The 16,960-nt window shown below is 41.7% G+C and overlaps 1 protein-coding gene across 1 annotated transcript; it reads right to left on the minus strand.

Moving 5' to 3' along the window:
* Window positions 1-3,030: 3,030 nt before the first annotated feature.
* On the minus strand, window positions 3,031-16,610 carry LOC124619501 (mitochondrial import inner membrane translocase subunit Tim22). The gene is made up of 4 exons (XM_047145922.1): window positions 16,358-16,610; window positions 16,093-16,280; window positions 10,470-10,542; window positions 3,031-3,146 (listed from the first exon to the last, which is right to left on the minus strand). The coding sequence occupies exons 1-4, from the start codon at window positions 16,566-16,568 to the stop codon at window positions 3,064-3,066; spliced, it is 555 nt and encodes a 184-aa protein (XP_047001878.1). The 5' UTR covers window positions 16,569-16,610; the 3' UTR covers window positions 3,031-3,063.
* Between the last annotated feature and the right edge of the window lie 350 nt (window positions 16,611-16,960).

The raw sequence follows: 16,960 nt of genomic DNA on the forward strand, positions 1-16,960 counted from the left end.
GCCTGTGAACCAATATCTTGAAAACGGTGAAGCTGGTTGAATGTTCAAGTGCTACTATTGTGAGCATCTACGGAAAGAGGTAGAAGGACAGTCAAACTACCACTACGCACTAAATGGTTGGACATCTTTGACTTTTTACAAAACATGGGTTTCGGAGGCTTGTCTGTTCTGTAACAGATGTGATGGTCTGTGGCATCTCTGCCAAAAGAGCACAATGTTAGTGCATGCGCAAGTGTCTCTGAACACACCGTTCATCGTACAGTGTTGAACATGCAGCTCCGCAGCAGACCACGCCTACATGTTCACATGTTGACCCAGCATCATTAATTACAACAGCAATGGGCATCAGACCATCAGAATTCGACAATTGATCAATGAAAATGTGTCAGTTCTTCAGCTGAAACACATTTTTGCTACACTAGGCTGATGGTCGTCTCCACAAATGCTGTCATCAAGGTGAACGGTGGCTAAGTTGGGTTGTTTGGGGGAAGAGAGCAAACTGCAAGGTCATCGGTCTCATCGCATTCGGGAGGGATGGGGAAGGAAGTCGGCTGTGCCCTTTCAAAGGAACCATCCCAGTATTTGCCTGGAGCAATTTAGGGAAATCACGGAAAACCTAAATCAGGATGGCCGGATGCGGGATTGAACTGTCATTCTCTCGAATGCGAGTGCAGTGTGCTAACCACTGTGTCACCTCGCTCGGTGGTGGCTAAGTGCGGCACACCACAGACACAGGCTGGTGGGAGCAGTATTATGCTATGGAGACATTCTCTGGCAATTTCACGGACCTGTGGTAGTAATCATAGATACGCTGACAACTGCGAACCACCCGCATCCCTTCACACTTGATGTCTTCCCCCAATGTTGGTGTCATCTTTCAGCAGTATAATTGCCCATGTCTCAGAGCCAGAACTGTGCCACAGTGGTTTGAGGATCATTATAGTAAACTCATGCTGATGACTTGGAAAGCTAATTTGCCTGAAGTAAATTCTATGGAACCTATTTGGGTGGCTATTGGGCACCATCCCATTGTACGCAAATCAGCGGCCCATTATTTATGCGAATTACATGACCTGCGCATAGACCTCTAGTGCCAAATACCTCCACAAACCTATCAACAAACTGTTGGATCCCTAATATGCTGAACCAGTGATGTATTTCATTCCAAAGATGGACAAACAAGCTATTAAGCAGGTAGTCATAATGCTTTGGCTCATCAGTGTATCTCTCATATGATCTCTGGATATGGCTACGCCAAAGGTTTTCACTCTTGGATACTCATTCAAACTTTTTCTTTTGTTGTAATTGTCCATTGTCCGTCTTCCTCCAGCTGTCGTCCTCCTATCTACACTCTGCAACTCGCTATCAGCGGCCCTCACCCAGTCGGCAGCGGGTTTTTGAGTCCTTTCTGGTCTTGTCAGACCGCAGTCACAAGAGAAGTATGTCAGGGGTAGTCAAAGCTTTAATTACCACCTAAATGAAATAAAGCTCCATAATTAAGTTCTTAACAACAATATGGAAATGGAAGATTGCTATTCACAACATAGAGAAGGTTAGTTGCTAAGACACACAATGAAACAGACCACTACAAATATTTAAGCTTTCAGACAAAGTCCTTCCTCAGAATTAGATCTTGGACATATTGACACCACAGCAGCTTACACACACATGGCTACTCCCCCTGGGCGCTAAGACTGACGGCCTGGAGACGATAGCCATATCTGTGTGTGTGTGTGTGTGTGTGTGTGTGTGTGAGTTTGGGGGGGGGGGGGGGGGGGGGGGTGCGAGATAGAGAGAGAGAGAGATGGAGTGGGGGGAGAGAACTGTTCTGCATCTACACTGCTACACTGAATGAGTGAGGAGTTCTACTTCTGAGAAGGACTTCGTCCGAAAGCTTAAATATTCCTATTATTGTTTTCACTGTGCGTGTCTGTGACTCAGTGCCTCCACTATGTGGTGACTAGCAATCTATCCTTTCCATATGATTGCTAACCTTCTGTTATCAGGTACATGTCTGCAGTTTGGGCACAGACTGGAATCTCCATGTCACAGCTTGTTCAGCCCATTGATGAGGTGGTGTATTGTGTAATGAATCATTTGCAGCAGCTATGGAGATGTTGCAGCTGTGCCAAGCCATGTCAGATCACTTCTTTAGCTGTTTGGATCGGCCTGACAAAGCTGCAACATTCCACTGCAGTTAAAAATGAATTACTGCATATTTCTCCACTTTACGAATGGTCTGTACAAGTTTCGACTCCTCTAGGGGCATGCTTGTGTACTGTGGTGTGGTGATTTCAGTGTGTACAAGCAATATAGCCATGTGCTTGAAAACAAACAAACAACTTTATTTTTCCTCAATGAGGTGATAATTAAAACTTTATGACTATCCTCTGTATATGAAGGGAGGAAATTTGCATCCTGAAAATTTTCTTTTTGTGTAGCATTTCTTATGCTGTGTGTGACTCTTCCAGCAGAGTAGTTCTGGTAATGGAGAGAGCTTGCAAAAACAAACATTGTGACTAAGGGGAACTTGAGAGAGGTGGGGGAGGCAATAAATCTATATTACCACAGTAAATAAATTTATTTCCAAATTATTCTCTACATAAATGATAATATACTTGTCTTCATTTGATTTACTGTGGTCTATTTTTTTCCTTCAACTCATTACACAAACCTAAGATTCTTTGTCTTTATAACAAAAAACACATCTGTAAGTGCAATCAATGGCTCTATGTAGTACACTTGATGTGTGTATATGGTTTGAGAACCATTTTGAGATATAGGGCGTGTACTTCCCAGCCCCTGGGGAATTTTTAACTGTAATAAAATATCGAGGATATTGGATGTTATAGAACAGCAGCCACTAGCTGAATTAATTGTTGCTGCAAGGATAGAAGCTGTTGGCACAACATATAGGCTACAATAAACAGCTGTCTCCAATAACGTTAGCGTTTTATATACACTTAGGTGTTTCACTTTCCAGTAAGAAAATCAATTGTAATGGAATAGGATTGAGGAATAACAAAGACGGAAAACATAACAACATTTATTTTAACAAATTATTCAATATCTATTCATATAATAATCAATAATGGTGGAGAATGCTGCAAAACCAGCTGCGCCAATGATTGCTGCCTTCAAGCCAGCTGCAAGAAAGAAAAAGATTGTTTTATACATCATCTACTATTTGCAAAATATACTATGCGAATAAAGTAAACTGGGTTTCAGGTATGTGGTCTTTTCCAGAATCTGTGCTGATTCTTTGAGAGAAAGGTCTCCTCCACTAGGAAAGTCATAAATTTTGAACTAGATAGGTCCTGCACAAATAGACATTAATTATATTGGTTCTTTTGTAAACAGGTGTGACTTGCATTATTTTCCATACATGCAGCGCTATTTGTGGTCTTCTGCTTACTTCAGTGTCATATATTTGTGTGTGTGGGAGTGAAACATTTGTCTAGCAGTGTCTTCATGAAGGCCTACATTTTTAAATGCATTTTTTTAAATATTTGCACTGTCTATCTATCGCTTTCAGTTTCAAGATCAGGCTGGTGAGCGAGAGACTGGATGGAAGGTTGTATCTGTCAACTGACTTCATACAAGATATCTGATATATGTTTTGGCCACGATGTGCACTTCACTACACACTTCCAGTCATTCTTCTTCCTGTCAAAGTATGTACCTCAATAGTGAAGCAATACCATGTAGGGGGGATGGGACGCTGAAGTATCTGAGGATAACAACATTCTCCCTTCACAGCCCCATTCGCCCTTTTGTTCCCATTAATACCCCAAGTGTTCACTTCCAGCCATTCTTTTTCCCATCGATGCATGACTGTATCTCAACAGTGAGGTGATAGCATGTAGGGTGGGAGAGAACACCACCTTCCCCAGTCTTTGTAGGTGGAGGAAGGTGTACTGGACATTCTTACTACTTTATCTCCTGGAAAAAAGCATTATGGAGAGTGAAGGTCACTCAAGGAATTGGAAGACATGGAATTAAGCACTTGAAGCACATCTCACCTGCTCCAGTGACCACAAAATCAGGTACAATTCCGCATCGAAGACAGTAATGTCATGAGGCCATAGGACCTTGAGGACAATTCCGGGAAAACTACAGAGTAGCCAATGGAGTCCTCCAGTTTAAACCCATCCATAAATACAGCCACAGCAATGTGGTGCTGAGCTAAAAAGTCCTAAAATAATGTATTAAAAATATACACAAGAGTGCAAAATCTCCTGTATTGCACTGAATCTAAAACTGCTCTGGGCTTCTGCAGTAAACAGGATGGCAGGCAGTTAAAACCCTGCAGCTGGGGTCGTACTTGCTGTACGTTGACTCCAGCATAAAGAGCATGCAGATTCCAAGCGGCCTTGCTGCTTGCAGAAATTGGAGAAAAGGTATTCCACATACGGATAAGCAACAATATGTTAGCAGGTTAATAAGAAGGCCTCACGGATCCATACACTGTGCACCTATAGTCTAGCCATTATTGCACAAAAGCCCTACAAAACTGCAGCAGACATGCCTTGTCTGGTCCCCAAGGCCTGTGGCTAAGGCACTTAACGACATTCAGTGCCTTCAGAGTCCGTGTTTTCAGGTCTCTGAGGTGTGGCTTTCAAGACAGTTTGGAGTCAAAAATAAAGCCTAGAAACTTCAGAGATTCTTCAAAATGCAGAATGGTGTTCCTCACATGCAAATCAGGTAAATTAAAAAATATGGCAAGTATGATTAAAATGAACACACAGTCACACAAACAAACACACGCGTGCGCACACACACACACACACACACACACACACACACACACACACACACACACACACACACACACACTTGAAAACCTGTCTTTGCAGCCCACTGCTCTAACCTTTGCACTGTAAGCTGCAGCTGATGAGTTGCTGTTGCAATACTGGAAGAGGAACAGAAACTCCAAAATCATCTACAAATAAGGAGGACGGCAGAGGACTCTTTATTGTACACTGGATACTTCTGTTGCTGTGGCAAAGAGGATAATGCTTAAAACACTGTCCTTAGAGATATCATTCTACTATTCAAAACAAGCTGACAGCACTTCACCAACTCAGAACCAGAAAAAGTCCTTAAATGAGAACAACCATATGAAGACGGGGAGGAGGCCACAGAAGCAACATTGGTGGTGCTGCCCCAGAATACTGTGCATCCAACGTAGCTTAGTACACCTTACCAAAATCAAAGAAGGTACTGAAACAGTGACGTTTATGTAGGAAGCCTGCTGAATAGCCCTCTCTAGCAGGGTCAGATTGTTAACAGTAGGTCGAAATCTCCTGAATCCACACTGAGAGTGATTAAGGAGTTGGATGTCTCATCTCTGGTATCTACTGGGACATGTTTGATCCTTACCTGGTTTGAGGAGAGGTGCCAAAATGGCCTCTCTCCACGAGTGGGAAAGTGGCCTGGCTGCTATATCAAATTAAAACATTTGAGAAGGATTTCTTTTGATGCTGCTCCCAAATAGTGAAGCAAGATGTACCAGGTCTGGGGCAATATCATAGGACTCAGATGATGCTGAATCCAGCTCCCACGTAGAGAAAGGGCAGTTGTAAGGTTCACAATCGTCTGATCTGGAGACCAACTAGCCCCTCTCAACAGTCACGTGGTAGCAGCGGAATGCTGGATCCTGGCTGGCAGTGGCACGAGACATTGCTGCCATTGTCTGGGCAATGTCTCCTTGCTTTATTTGGAGACACTATAGTTTCAGCAGTTTGGAGGGACCTTGTTTCAGAACTGCTGCAATGGGTAAATGACTATGTTTACCAAAATCCTCCTAATGGGTTCCCATATTTTTGCAGAAGAAGAGGAACCGATAGGGAGTCCAGGAAAGTGTGCCATAACCTTTTCTTGCACTCCTTAACCATGCAGTGAGCCTTAGATCTTGCGACTCAAAAGGCTGTGAGGTTGTCTGCTGTTGGGCAGCATTGTAGAGCCACACACCTGACCCAAATTGCTTAACAGCACTCATCAGTCCACCAAGGTACAGGTTGCCTCCTAACGTGACCTACGGACTTTGGGATGGATAAGTCAGTTGCATGCTGTACATCTATCGTGTGGTGCGGTCCACCCACTCTTGGATGCTGCCTCAGTGTTCAAATGCGGTCAGCTGGCTGAACAGTGTCCAGTTATTTCTGTTGACCATCCTTGGTGGCTTCCTTTTAGTGATGTTCTATCTGATAGAGGATCCACAATCAGAAGTGGTCACTGAATTGAAGGTCATCAACTGCTTCCCACTGAACAGAGTCTGCATGAGCTAGAGAACAAAAGAGAGGTTGATGGCTGAGGATGACCCAGTAGCAGCCAAGAAATGAGTAGGATTGCCTGTGTTGAGGATGCACAGCTACTGAAACATCATCATGCTCTCCAAAACTCGACCCCTATGGCAAGTTGAGTTTGTGTGCCATAATAGATTATGGGCACTGAATTCATCCAGTAGGAGAAATGGTAAGGAAAGTTGTTCGACAAGGCCCATAAGAGACCTTGAATCCTGTGGAGGTAAATACAGTGAGCAGATAGTGATGATCTGACAAACATTAACTTCAACAGCTGCTGCTTGCAGGTCAGTAACCAAGGGGAGAGCAGAGGACTGGTGTGCATTAGTGACAAACATAGCAAGCCCTCCCTCGGCTCTTTCCCCAGTCAGGTCATCCTTAAGGTGAAGGGTATCACTCCATAGCACACAGGTGTCAGTGGCTTTAAAATATGTTTCCTGTAAACACAATCACAGGATGTGTGCCTGTGCTAATAGTTTTAGTTTTTCCATGAGTCCCGAACCCATTCATGTCCCACTGTAGTACGGGAGCAATTTATCATGGAGGCTGCAATTTCAATCTGTCTCTGTGCCAGAGTGGGGAGCCTGCAACAGGTGGAGGTTCACATTCCATTGGCTATGAAGCAGAAGCACTAGAACTTTCAGGTCAAATGACGGCAACTTGGTGTAATGGTTTACTGCTTGTTTCACCAGTGGTGAAAGTTTCTTGTTTTCTTTTTTTAGTCTTGGAAGGCTTTGTAGAATCTTCAATAGCACTGGTAGAGGCAATGGTGGATAGTGTACCAGACTACCCCTTTGAAGGAACCAGGAGCTCTGCAAAGTTTGCAACTGTGGCTCTATTTGGTGTTCTCAGGAGGGCTATGGGCTCTGAAACAACTGCAGCATTACGAGTACACTGGCAAATGGATGCAGTATTGCTGACACTAGCAACAAAAATTTGTGTAGTGGCACTCAATATTGGAATAGGCTTTTTAATGGCTGAAGCAAAAGATGCAGTCAATGTTGGAGATTGGGCGAACTTACAGATCTTATTGGCCTCATCATATGGGACACACCTCATTGTTTTCAGCTCCGGTATCTTTCTTTCTGCAAGGAAGATACTGCAATCCATATGCCAGACACAGTAATCACCAGAGCAATTGACACACTTCAGGGCAGATGAACAACAAACCCCTTCATTAGTGCCCTTACAACATTTGCCACAAATGGCTTTGCCCTTACAACTGAGAGTAATATGCCCATAGTGCTGCCATTTAAAACAGCACATTGGACTGGGGACATAAATCTGCATGTTTTTGACGGAAACCTGCCTTGATGTTCTCTGAAAGTTTTGTGGAGTTAAATGTAATTAACTTGACTAGATCACCATGCACTCTTTTCCTTACATTTTGTATGTCAGCAGTCCCTTCTTGGGCCCACTCAGCTTTCAGTATCTCTTAGGGAATAACTACAAGATCTATGCTTGACAACACCTTTGCTGTAGTTCAAGGTGTGTACTGCTTCATTTCCTCACATACTCCACAGTAAGGAGTTCACTAGTAGTTTTAAAACCCTGATGTTGGGAGCAGACAGAATTGTTGTGGTTCTGTGGAATGACCAATGTCCCAAGTTCAGCAACTGATGAAGTTTGAGGTCTATCAACAATTATGAAAAGGATAGATTGCTACTCATCATAAAGATGAAATGTGGAGCTGTAGACATGCACAACAAGAAGTCTGTTACACAGATCTGTCAGCCAAAACCTTCTTCAGAAAAGAAGGAAAACACACACACATTCACACAAGCAGGCACCCCTCATACACACAAGCTCTCTGCTCAGAGTTGCCAGAGATAGCAGTTGTGTGTATGAGGTGTCCCTGCTTGTGGGAATGTGTGTAGTTAATCCTTCCCTTTCTGAAGAACGCTTTGGCTGAAATCTCGCTGTGTAGTAGTCTTTTCCCTGAGGCATTTAGCTTTCTGGAGGTTCTGTATTTGTTGGGAACTAGACATTTCAGCCAACAGTGTTCCATTTCACAATCACTTGACTGATTTTAAAGTGCCAGCAATGCTCTTTCAACCTTTTTGAATACGGAAAGGGGTCATCTTTCTTTTAACAATCAGAAGCATGGGTTCTGTTATGAGAAACTGAAGACCTCTGAATAATCCCCGAGTCACAACGATTTCCTATATGAGCCCTCTTGTTAAGACAGGGTGGAGCTACCTACCAGCAGCCCACCCATTCCACTGGGAGGAGGAAAACATTTCTAGAGTTCCACCTTGGTCTCACGAGCAATTAGGGGATAAGAGTCCACCTAGACAGAATCCTTTGTGCCTCTCAGCAGCCAGGCATCTCACTGGAGTGCAGTACACCTTGAAATTGAGTTGTTGCTGTTTTTTTTTTCTATAACATTCCACTGTTGTGCTGTACAGTGGTCACTGAAGCATGCCCAGAGCTTATGGTGATGGGGGACTGGTGGTGCTTACCAGTCCCCAGCTCTGGAGCACCAGGGTCCCAAGCACATGCGCAGCAAATGAACGCTGAGCCCCCGAGGGGAAAATGTATGGAAGCTGCATATGTTTGTGGAAAGTAAACAGCAGAAAGTACAATAACTATTGTAATAACATCTGAAAATACCTAAATTATAAATTGCTGACAAATAAGCAAAAGCTGCAGTTTTGTGAGCAGTCAGGTGTACGATAAGATACCCGACTCAAATTTTATAATAATTCAAGGAAGCACTAAGAAATGCATGGGAGTGTGGATGGAAAAGACCTGGCACTACTCGAGGACAATATTATAGTGAAGTACATATATACTCACCTGCATTCCCACTGGTATACTAAACGAACCATATCCGCCCAGATTTTATCTAACAATGGATGTATTAATATAATAGAGGGAAACATTCCACGCAGGAAAAATATGTCTGCTTGTGTCTATATATGTGTGGATGGATATGTGTGTGTGTGTGTGTGTGTGTGTGTGTGTGTGTGTGTGTGTGTGTGTGTGCGAGTGTATACCCGTCCTTTTTTCCCCCTAAGGTAAGTCTTTCCGCTCCCGGGATTGGAATGACTCTTTACCCTCTCCCTTAAAACCCACTTCCTTTCGTCTTTCCCTCTCCTTCCCTCTTTCCTGATGAGGCAACAGTTTGTTGCGAAAGCTTGAATTTTGTGTGTATGTATGTGTCTGTTTGTGTTTCTATCGACCTGCCAGCGCTTTCGTATGGTAAATGGATGTATTAAATAACATCTACACAAAATTTGGAGGCTGAACTCACTGTATTGTGAATGCAGAAAAAAAGACAACAAAACCACATTATTCTTGCCTAGCAGTGATGGAAACACACAACAGACCTCAAACAATGGAAAGTCCAGCTTGAAATGTCAACAATTATGAAAAGGATGGACTGTAGACTGCAGACAGGCACAACAAAAAAGGACTACTACACAGCGAGATTTCAGCCAAAGCCTTCTTCAGAAAGGGAAGGATTAACTACACACATTCCCACAAGCAGGGACACCTCATGCACACAACTGCTATCTCTGGCAACTCTGAGCAGAGAGCTAGTGTGTATGAGGGGTGCCTGCTTGTGTGAATGTGTGTGTGTTTTCCTTCTTTTCTGAAGAAGGTTTTGGCTGACAGCTCTTTGTAACAGACTTCTTGTTGTGCATGTCTACAGCTCCACATTTCATCTTTATGATGAGTAGCAATCTATCCTTTTCATAATTGTTGATAGACCTCAAACTTCATCAGTTGCTGAACTTGGGACATTGGTCATTCCACAGAACCATAACAATTCTGTCTGCTCCCAACATCAGGGTTTTAAAACTACTAGTGAACTCCTTACTGTGGAGTATGTGAGGAAACGAAAGTGGGTGACACAATTAAGCCTAAAAGAGTCTCTGTGATGGTCTATACATAAGGAATGCAAGACCAAGAATTGTGCTGTGTTGCAATATATACACTTGTGTGTGGATGTATGTGTTATGTGTTTGTGTGTGGGAGAGAGAGGAAGAAAGAGAAAGAGAGAGAGAGAGAGAGAGAGAGAGAGAGAGAGAGAGACACTCAGTAAGGAATGGGGAGCTCTTAATTTAAATATATTAGAACACAATTAACACAATTTGATAGAACTAATGATAATGAACAATTATTTATGGTTCAGACTGTGAAGAGAAAATGACTTACCACGGTAGCCTATCAATGCACCAGTGGCTCCACCAGCATATGTCCCATTCCGCCAGTCACTTTTTCCTCGATACTAAAACAAAAATAATCCTCTTCAGTGAAGCATACTGGATCAGTATGCAATACATATAAATATTTTATGCAAACAATATATGGCTAAGTAATTTCTGTCTTTTTTGTAAATAAGAAGAGAAAGATTCACAACTGAATCGCTGATTTCATGCAAAACTGACTTTTGATAAAAAAAAGTGTTGAACACAGAACTTTAATGAAATGGAATAATAACTGGCAAAACAATTATGAAATAAATCTATTTTTGCTAAGATTTAATGACCTCATTAACATTAAAGCTGTTATTAAGAGAGCTTCAAAGGGTAGCAAAAGGACCAGTGTAAGTAAGTTTACAGAGAGAACAATCAAGTCATTAATCAGAGGTCATCTGCTGGAAACAAACAAAGCTCAAATCTCAATAAATGGATTAATATTTGAAGCTATGAGTCTACCAGTTTACATTAATGACATTTCAGTACATAAAACACAATAGTGATTTACTCAAAAATTATCTTACAGTCTCCTCTCGCATATCCATTGTCTACTTCATACCACTCATCATAAAAAACATCCTTCTCATCTTCACTCTTCTTTTCCGTTGGGGCATGAGAACCTATGAGATTACAGTAGAATAATTTCCCTCTGATGCCGAGTATGCACAATCTATGTGTTTTGCCTTGGAATCTACAGTAAGATTTTTCTCTTATTTACAATAACACCAGTACCAAACATGTGATCTTTATTTCTGTTAGCTGTAAAATATTACGTGATCCTCCTCCTGTACCATTCCTCCACCTAACCATCTCACCTCTTGAATAGCTATAATATCCAGTCAGTACTCATCCAGCTGATCAAGTAATTTCCTTAGAGCCCCATTCTAGTCTCAAATCCTTGAGACATCTGCCAGTTCATCACAAACAGGTCAGGCTGGCTATCTCTTCATTAGGTTTTGTAAAATTTGATTCTTACAGGTTAGGTTGTCAGCCCAACCCCTTCCCCCAATGATTCTGGAATGCCAATGTTTTCTGTTAGAGTTGGCTCCCTTGCTGGTAGATTCTCATTTTAAAGTGCTGGGAACTCAATTTTTACACCTGCAAGAATTAACCCTGTACACCTACTGCACCATTGCCCATAGGCCGTGGTACAGATGTGCATGCACTGGACTTGATAGGAATACATGGCATTTCCTGAGTTTTGTTAGTACATTTCCACCAGCAGGAAATGCACACACAGGTCTACTTACTACCCTTTTGACCACCTATATTATATTCCATGAGAGGGAAATTTAAACATGCATACACTTCTGGTATTAAAAAGTAAATTTTCCATAAAAAAAAAAAAAAAAATTGTTAACCAAATGAATACAAATGGACTCAAAAAAGCAGTACCACAAATAATCTGCCCAAGTCCACAAAAGTGACACTATCAGCAGAAAACTAAATGGAAATTATGTTTCTAATCCTTGTTGACTGAAAGGTCAATGCCATTTGGCTGAATTTGGGAAATGAATGGTGGAGGTACTAGGCTCATTAATGAATACTAAATGATCATGCAAAAGGAGGAAAGAAAAGTTATCACACAAGACAGTGAAATCTCCAACTGAAAGCAAGTGCTCCACATGAAGCAGGCAAAAGGTTTTTTAATGATTTACAGAATTCAACTATGGAAATAATAATAATTAATTTTTTTTGTAAAAATCATTAAGTGTTACACACACACACACACACACACACACACACACACACACACACAAAGAGTGAAAAAATGAAATTAGATGTCAGATATTATATTGTAATAAATGCCTGTAAGGTGTAATCATGTTTTCCTTTATTGTACATTTAACATATATACACTGTATTTGAACTTTGATGTAATTTAACAAGCTAAATGCATTCGAAACACGGGTGATACATCTCTCTTAGCCTGTCTGTCAGTCTATAAAATGGTATAACATATCCAGTACTTCAGCTGAACATTAGCAGGTAGTGTCCATGGGCAAAGAGCAAATAAATAAATGATTTTTACAAACAATGGAAAATCCAGGATGCAATAATGACAATATTAACATACTTCTCTTTTGAAGGCATCACCTACAAACAAATCTGGGGTATGGAAATGGGCACCTGTATGGCACCATCTTAAGCCAATCTATTCATGGGATTTCTACCAGAATCCTTTCTAATCACCCAGATTCCCAAACTCTCATCTGGTTCAGATTCATTGATGATATGTTAGGGATCTGGATCATGGGTGAGGATATCCTTCCCACATTTCCCCAGAACCTCAACACTGTCTCCCCTATTGGCTTCACCTGGTCCTCTTCAACCCAGCAAGCCACATTGCTCAATGTTGACCTCCACTTCAAACACAGCTACATCAATACTTCTGTCCATGTCGAACCTACCAACCACCAGCAATACCCACACTTCGTCAGCTGCCACCCATTCCGTACCAAGAAGTCCCTTCCACACAGCCTAACCACCTGCGTGTGTCGCGTCTGTAGTGATGAGCAGTCCCTCTTGAAATATATCAAAGATCTCACTGAGGCCTTTCACAGACTGTAATTACTCTCCCAACCTTGCGCAAAAACAGATCACCATTGCCTTATCTCTCCAGTCACACCCCATCTCCGAAAGTGCCACCGTCCAGCCACATAGGGGTTTCCCCGCTGTGACTCAGGACCACCCAGGACTGGAACAACTGAATTACATTCTCCATCACATTTCTGATTCCCTGTCATCGTGCCCTGAAATGAGGAATGCCCTACTCACTACCCTTCCCACCCCTCCAACAGTAGTATTCTACCACCAACCAAACCTATACAATACTCTTGTCCATTGCTACACAACCCCTGCTTCCAACCCCTTGCCTCATGGATCACATCCCTGTAAGAGACCTAAATGCAAGACCTGTCCCAAACATCCTCCTACCACCACCTACTCCAGTCCGGTCCCTATCATCACCTATCCCATCAAATGCAGGGCTACCTGTGAAACTACCCATGTGATCTGCAAGCGAAGCTGCAATTACTGTGCGGCATTCTATGTGGGCATGATAACCAACAAGATATGTGCCTGCATGATCGGTCACCAACAAACTGTGACCAAGAAACAGCTGGACCACCCCGTTGCTGAGCACACCATCCAACACAACATTCTTCATTTCAATTACTGCTTCACTGCCTGTGCCATCTGGACCCTTCCCACCAACGCAAACTTTAATGAACTGCACAGGTGGGAACTCTCCTTGCAATATAGCCTCCATTTCTGTAACCCCCTGGCTTCAAACTTTGTTAGTAACTGTCTGCCATCCACCTATCCCCTTTACTGTCCCCTGTTCCATTGCACAGCCCTCTATTCCATCAATGGGCCCACGCCTATTTACTTCTCTCCTTTTCCGCCATCCCTCCTCACCCTCCCGACTGCACCTCGTTGCCCTACGCTCTCTCCAGCCATATCACCCACCCGTATAATGCTGTCCCTCCCCGTCCCTGCTCCAGCCTCCTCCTGACCTCCACCTCCCAGATTGATTCACCCATCATGCGTAGCTGGTTGCAGTCTGACCTCGGCAGCCAGAGACAGTGGTCATGTGTGTCTGAGTTGCATGAGTGTGTGTGATTGTTTTCTAATTAGTAGGAAGTACTTTTGGCTGAAAGCTTACCTATTTGATAGTCTTTTTGTTGTGCCTACCTGTGTCTCAACATCTCCACTATATGGTGAGTAGCGGTCTGTCCTTTTCATAATAAATGATCTTTACTCGTTATTCAAATAGAGCAGTATTGTGAGTGTACAGATCTTTATGGAGGACACACTTTAAGCAGTACAGCGACTGTACACTACCGCATAGACTAGTCATGTATGTAACATATTATAATATCTGAGTGCTAGGGGAATAATTCACAGTCCAAAATTAAATGATGAAGTGCATTTCAAACATTCTTCTAGTGGACAATCTCACTAATCAAGATACTGGACATGTCAACACACACACTCTTAAAGAAGAAGAAGAAAAAGATGATGATGATGAAGAAGAAGGATGCACCACAAAAAGAAGAATTATCCAAATGGGATGCAAATCAGTAGATGTGATATACATGCAGAGGCAAACAAATGAATAATTTTTCAGAAAAATTGTATGATTTATTCAAGAGAAAGAGCTTCACAAATTGAGAAAGTCAATAACTTGTTGCTCCACCTCTGAAACTTATGCAAGCAATTATTTGCCTTGGCTTTGATCAAGTTTTAGGATGTCCTCCTGAGGTATATCATGCCAAATTCTATCCAACTGGTACATTAGATTGTCAAAATCCTGAGATGCTTGCACGGCCCTGCCAAGCTTTCTCAATTGGGGAGGGATCCAGTGGCCTTGCTGGACAAGGTACGGTTTGGCAAGGCAACTCGACAGAACTGGAACGATATTCCTCACAAGCAGATCCACCAACTCTATCAACCAATGCCAAGCCAAGTAACTGCTTGTGTAAGGACCAGAGGTGGACCATTGCACCACTGATTTACTCAATTTGTGAAGTTCTTTCTCTTGAATAAATCATCCAGTTTCCTGAAACTGATGTATGTCACATCTACTGATTTCCGTTCCATTCAGATTATTGCTTCATGGTGCTCTTTTTAGAGCGTAGTACCGTTAAGGATAATTTTTCAAGTGTGGAGGCAATGGAGCAGGACTGACTGAGACATGCAAATTAATCTGGCAAATCATACAACATAGCTGAAATTGAATAAGAAGAACATGCAAAAAATTTTGGTTCATCCCAACCCTAACCAAAAAAGCATCAAACAAAAAGAATGGTCTTTGTAGGCAACTGGAAAGGGTATATTTGGTTAAGTTTTGCTTACAACTAGGCTGCCAATGATATGCACATAATAATACATCATAAATTAAGTAATCTCTGGAAAATGATCTGTTTTGTAATGAGGAGCATAATGACCATTGAAGTTTTGCAGTGACTCTTTTATATGACAGTGAAGTATTATTTGTCTTATGTTTCAGCTAGTCCTACTGACTGTGTATCACAGTTCCAGTATTTAGCTTATCTTTCAGATACCTGAGTCAGCTACTTACGTTATTACAACATTTCTCATTCCACTTGTGTTCAGATACAAGGAGAGCATGAGATTACTTCCCTTTATGTACACACTGTTAATATATTCCCGAAATGTTACTGATAGGACAACAATATGTGTTGTGCATGAAATAAACAAGAAATTATTGATCACAGAGGAGAGTCCTTTCATTAGCAGCTATTAGTCACAGAGGATGAGTACTTTCGTTAGCAGATATTATCGCAGTATTTAACTTATATGGAATTAAATCGACGTATAAATATCAAGTCTAAATCGTAAACAATGTAGATGGTTCACATAAAACACCACTGAAAGCTAAATGTTCATCTAATTTAATTAAGAATAAAAATAAAATGAAAATCGGAAGTAAATTATCTGACTGATTTGCTAATGTTAATTGTAATCTCAAGAAAATTATTATTTATATATTAAAAAATTTCTTCTGGCTAATAAAGTTTTACACTTAATTAAAAAATTGTTTTGTGACACACCGATTCTATAGCACACTCCACAGATGAAAAGAGTGCTCCGATAAGAGCAAAATTTTTTGCATAGCTGAGAGTCGTCCCTTTCATTTCACGCAGAACTTCCCTCGCAGTCTGTTGCTTTGCATCTGGTCCTACGATTGTCGGGTTTACACTTGCAGAAAACAAACCGATTGCAGCGCCCAAACCATAACCTAGAAAACAGAAACTTGACATATTAGTTCCATGATTTTCCCTGTAAGAAAATGAGAGAGATTCACTGCTTACACACCAGCGACACAGCTCATCAAAGTCTTAAACGGACAACTTTCAAACGCCGCTTCAACCCATTTTTCTTCGTTCGTTTTGATCCTAACAGGTCCTAAATTTTGCGGGATGATAATATTTTCTCTCAGCCTTTGGCTTTGTTGGATTAAGCACAGAGCGATATTATCCCATTCTTCGTCTGTGAAAAACACCTTCTTCGTTTCTTCCCCACTCATGTCTGTTTACAAAACATGAAAACATTGAGCAAAATATCTTTGCCAAAGAGATACGCTAGTCAATACTGTAAACTCGCATATCTGCGAGACTTGGCCTAGGTGCATCGGCTGCGTATCGACACCCAAACGAAAATTGTAGCTTCACAAATGCTATGGCAAAAAGAATACGGAACTTATGAAATCATGCTAATAAAATGTTCCGTAATGTCGCACTTGGAGGGGCTCGTTTGTCACTGGACTATGCTACGAGACATTATATCACTAGCCTTCCGGCGTTTCACAGTCCACAGACAGGAAATGCATGAAAAATCAATAAAGATATCATATTTGGTCCAATGTAGCGTTTTGTTATCTTCAGAAAAGTAGAAGATGAAAATTACTCTTTAATTTTA

This window comes from Schistocerca americana, chromosome 6 (genome assembly GCF_021461395.2).
Source record: "Schistocerca americana isolate TAMUIC-IGC-003095 chromosome 6, iqSchAmer2.1, whole genome shotgun sequence".
Lineage (NCBI taxonomy): Eukaryota > Metazoa > Arthropoda > Insecta > Orthoptera > Acrididae > Schistocerca > Schistocerca americana.

Coding starts and splice junctions, on each gene's coding strand:
- LOC124619501 (XM_047145922.1), bottom strand. CDS start 16,568: ATGAGTGGGGAAGAAACGAAGAAGGTGTTTTTCACAGACGAAGAATGG. Junction 16,281..16,357: donor TTTGATGAGCTGTGTCGCTG/GTGTGTAAGCAG, acceptor TCTGTTTTCTAG/GTTATGGTTTGGGCGCTGCA. Junction 3,147..10,469: donor TGCATTGATAGGCTACCGTG/GTAAGTCATTTT, acceptor TCTTTCTTGCAG/CTGGCTTGAAGGCAGCAATC.